General features: G+C 42.7%; 1 protein-coding gene across 1 annotated transcript; it reads right to left on the minus strand.

The window, feature by feature from the left end:
- Window positions 1-2,676: 2,676 nt before the first annotated feature.
- On the minus strand, window positions 2,677-3,111 carry KCNE2 (potassium voltage-gated channel subfamily E regulatory subunit 2). The gene has a single exon (XM_007446488.1). The coding sequence runs from the start codon at window positions 3,100-3,102 to the stop codon at window positions 2,731-2,733; it is 372 nt and encodes a 123-aa protein (XP_007446550.1). The 5' UTR covers window positions 3,103-3,111; the 3' UTR covers window positions 2,677-2,730.
- Between the last annotated feature and the right edge of the window lie 863 nt (window positions 3,112-3,974).

A 3,974-nucleotide genomic window follows, 5' to 3' on the forward strand; every position in this document is an offset into this window, starting at 1 on the left:
ACAGATGCTTATCTGGAGGAGAAACAAAGTTTGATCTTTATGACTGTCCGCAGTGGTGCATGTTAGAGCAACGTGCCCACAGGTTGGGGAGAGTTACTCCTTGAATGTTGGCACTTCGAAGAGGACAGTTCTGGGTGGTAAGGATTTACACCTCAAAGGGGGAGACAAAGGATTTATAATTGTAAGATTTCTAAAATAACTGCCCTAGGAGGGATTCAGGGGGCTGATTTGCCTACCATCAGGTTTTGGCTGGCACAAAAAGTAAATTGAGTTTTCTTAGGCAAACACTTTAAAGCGGGCTGGGGTCCCCTTAGGGACGCAACCTAGAGCTGTTAGAAACTATGGTAGTGTTTGTTCAGATGTGGGGAGGTGGATGATATCTTTTTTGCCAAGAATGTGCAGTGTTTATAGGGCAAGAGGTCTAGTCAAGAAGAAGGCTCAGAGGAGCCTGACCAGTTTGGTCAAAGAGAGTGTTTGTCAGATGGTAGAAACCTTGGATTCCTGTCTGGATCCAGATGCAAGGCTGAGGTTTTGTACCCTGGGTTGCTGCTCTGGGCACACTGGTGAGAATGTTCCGTGTGGTACAGCATTTCTAGGTTTCTGATCTAAGGAGGGAAACCACTCTTGCCGTATCTGCTCTTGGAACATGAATGGCTTTCTCCAAAACCGTATTTAACGCTTCTGTTAGCATAATTGCATCTTTGTTATTAGGAAACAGACCTTGTATATATCTCACTCTAAAGCCACGAAGCTTGTAATCCATATAAGATGTTGAAGGACTCCTGTTTTGATTTTTGTCTTAGTGCCCTGAGACTTGAGGCTCTGTTCACAATTGCTCTGCTTGGCTGAGCAGATGGGAAGCTGGAGGAAAAGAGTGTAAGGGGGCGTGAAGTTTCGCGAAGCTACAGCCCGTAAGTCCGTCTTGCCATTGGCTTTCTCCTCTCAGCTACTCTCTAGACCTTAACCCGACTTAGGCGGGGCCTCTGTCCCGGCTCTAGCTCTGCCCCCTTTGTGTTGCTCTCTGTTATAACGTCACATTATATCATTTTGATGTTCAGGTGTCTGACTCTGCCTCGACTGAGTGAATTCCTCAGCTCTGGGAGTCCCGTTCATCTCTATACTCCTGGGGTCTAGGCCAGTGACCCAAGTAGATAGATATTAAATGATGCTTGATTGAATTGATGAATGAAGTCGCCTAATCTGTGGACTGGAGATTCCCGTCTACAAATGAATGGATTCTCCCCTAGAAGCTCTAGAAGAGCACAGCCCAGTGAGTCCCAGTTCAGACTTCTGACCTCCAGAAGTGTAGGAGAATATATCTCTTTGTTTTAAGCTGGTACATTTGTGGTAATTTGTTACAGCAGCAGTAAGAATCTAATACAGGATTAGGAACCAGCATGGTGCTGACCTTGGGTTCCAGACCTGCTCATAACCGTCCTGAGGTAACCCATGAACCCTTGGTGTGCCTGCTCTTTGAACATACACTTTCTTGTAAATTACCCCTTACAGCCATGGTTGCTTCAAGACTAATGTTGACACAACTGTTTCCATTAGCAAATAACTTCCAAAACAGGAAGCACAGAGGCTATTTTCTTAAGCAGTATGTTTTGACAGTCTTTGGCTAACTCTTGACTAGGCTTATTTATTTATTTGTTTGTTTGCTTGTTTTTTCCTGTGCCTAATTTTCTGGTATTAAAGCACCCAGACTCTCTAGACATCTGGAAAGAGAAGAAAAAAAAAGAATACTATGATCTCCAAGGTGTCTTCCAGCCCTGACACTCTGTGATATTGTGAACCCCAAGCTTCAAAATACTAAGCAGTTAACAGTCTAGCTCTTCAACAGACAGCAACAATTCAGCCACTTTCAGTATGTAAGTGAAAATAAGTTTCTTGAAACTAAGTGGAAATAAGTAATTGTACATAGGGAAAATAAACTGAGTGAAAAGAGCTGTTTATAAAGCCGTGTTACAATGTTTTATTACTTTTTCTATAATAACAAGGACTTTTAAAAGTTTTCTGTGAAATTTTAAATGTTAATTAAAAGGTATGTTTCTGTTGTACCAGGTAGTTCTTAAAGATTCTATTTCTCTGGTGTGGACTCTGCCCTTGTGAAATGTTTGTTCTGTCTTCAGACTTCCAAATAAGCTCAATGCTAGGGAAACAATACACATAAAGGAACCCCGTGGTTCTATTCATTCATCACTTCAGACTCTACATTCATGAATTAATAAATAAATGCTCCTACATCAATCCAGTGAGCAAGTGACAGATTTTTGAATCTCAGCTTCTGGGTAATACACCTGGGTTATTTATAGATTGATTTAGTCACAAACCAAATGTTTCATGAGGAATAAGATTCAATGATTTGTTAATCTCTCCTTTCTAGCCCCACTGCCACTGCCCAGGCATGTTACTTCCAATTTCGCTTCATTTTCACTATTGACATTGATTAAAATGACATTGACATTACACGGAAAGGAAGAGAGGTCTTCAGCATAAATTACTGCTCCAACGAGCAAGCATAAATTACTGCTCCAACGAGCAAGCATAAATCACTGAGATTGCAATGTCCCCTGTCTTAGTTGACCAGCCACCTGATCTCCATGAAAATTCTCAACAGAGAGCGAGGAACTTAGTGTCTTCTAAGCATGGTAACTTGGACTGGCTCCATGCCACTGGCGTCTCTTCATATTTGCATATCTGACGTTGGCTGGATGCCTCTCTCGCTAATCAAGGAGACATTCTGAGCCCCGCTGCACCAGTGTTCTCGTGGATGGTGGCCCTTGATTCTCCCAGGTTCACAATTTGACTCTTGTACTTGTCTTGCCAGTCCTCCACAATGTACTGGTGGTACGGGTCATTGGAGTGTTCTCGTCTCTTGGATTTCACCGTGCTCACCAGGATGGCTACAATGATGAAAGAGAACATTCCGATCATAACCATAAGGTACAAGATGACATAGTAGAAGTTCTCAGCATCGACCTTGGCTTGTAGGGCCTCCTGCGCAGCTGATGTGTTCCTGCGCCAGTTGTCCATATAAGTCACAAAAATCCTTTTGAAGACATATTCCAGTGTCTGTGTCAGATTGGATGGAGTAGGCATATTTCCCTCCTGCTACAATTTAAAGAATAAAATGTATGAACAAGCTTAAGAAAATGAATTCTTTCTGCATTTGGCTACCTTAAGGGGTGGCGCGAGGGGCGTGCAAGCGGGGGGAGTAATATTATTTCTTCTTTACCTGGCTGGTGACTGAGTGAGTGCTTATTTTGTTATTCTTTAAATTTTCTTTAAGTTTTTCCGTCTGCTACCTCCTCACCCTTTGGGGCCCAGCTTAACTTGATGCATTCTTTGCATTCATGATATCTTACAATAAAAGTTTAATGGAGTACATATATGTATTATGATCCCAATTTAAATATGTGAATAAATATACATGCAGATGAAAATGGAAAAAAGACTGGATAAATAAATAGTTCAAAGTGTTAATAGTGGATGGTAGGGAAGCAGGGGACACGGGTTCGTGCCCCGGTCCGGGAAGATCCCGCATGCCGCGGAGCGGCTGGGCCCGTGAGCCATGGCCGCTGAGCCTGCGCATCCGGAGCCTGTGCTCCGCAACAGGAGAGGCCACAACAGTGAGAGGCCCGCGTACCGCAAAAAAAAAATAGTGGATGGTATACTCACAGATTTTTTTTTTTCCTTATATTTTTCTTACGTTCAAAATTTTCATCAGTCATCTTGCATTCATTACTTTGTTTCTAAATAGGTTGGTCACCTCACAATGGCTAGCACAATGCCTTGTTCATAACAGATACTCAACAGACCTCAGCTGAATGAAGCAATGACTGATGTATGTTCTGTGTTTTCAGAGACTTATGGGTCAGAAGCTTGCAAGGGGCATCGACAGACTTCGCAATCTGCTCCATCTCCTATGTCTAGGCAGTGCTTTTTCCAGTTATATCAAAGAGATGAGTATG

Source organism: Lipotes vexillifer, unplaced genomic scaffold (assembly GCF_000442215.2).
Source record: "Lipotes vexillifer unplaced genomic scaffold, Lipotes_vexillifer_v1.1 scaffold1549, whole genome shotgun sequence".
Lineage (NCBI taxonomy): Eukaryota > Metazoa > Chordata > Mammalia > Artiodactyla > Lipotidae > Lipotes > Lipotes vexillifer.

Bases quoted from the DNA above. Each gene is read 5' to 3' on its own strand.
- KCNE2 (XM_007446488.1), bottom strand. From the start codon at position 3,102: ATGCCTACTCCATCCAATCTGACACAGACACTGGAATATGTCTTCAAA.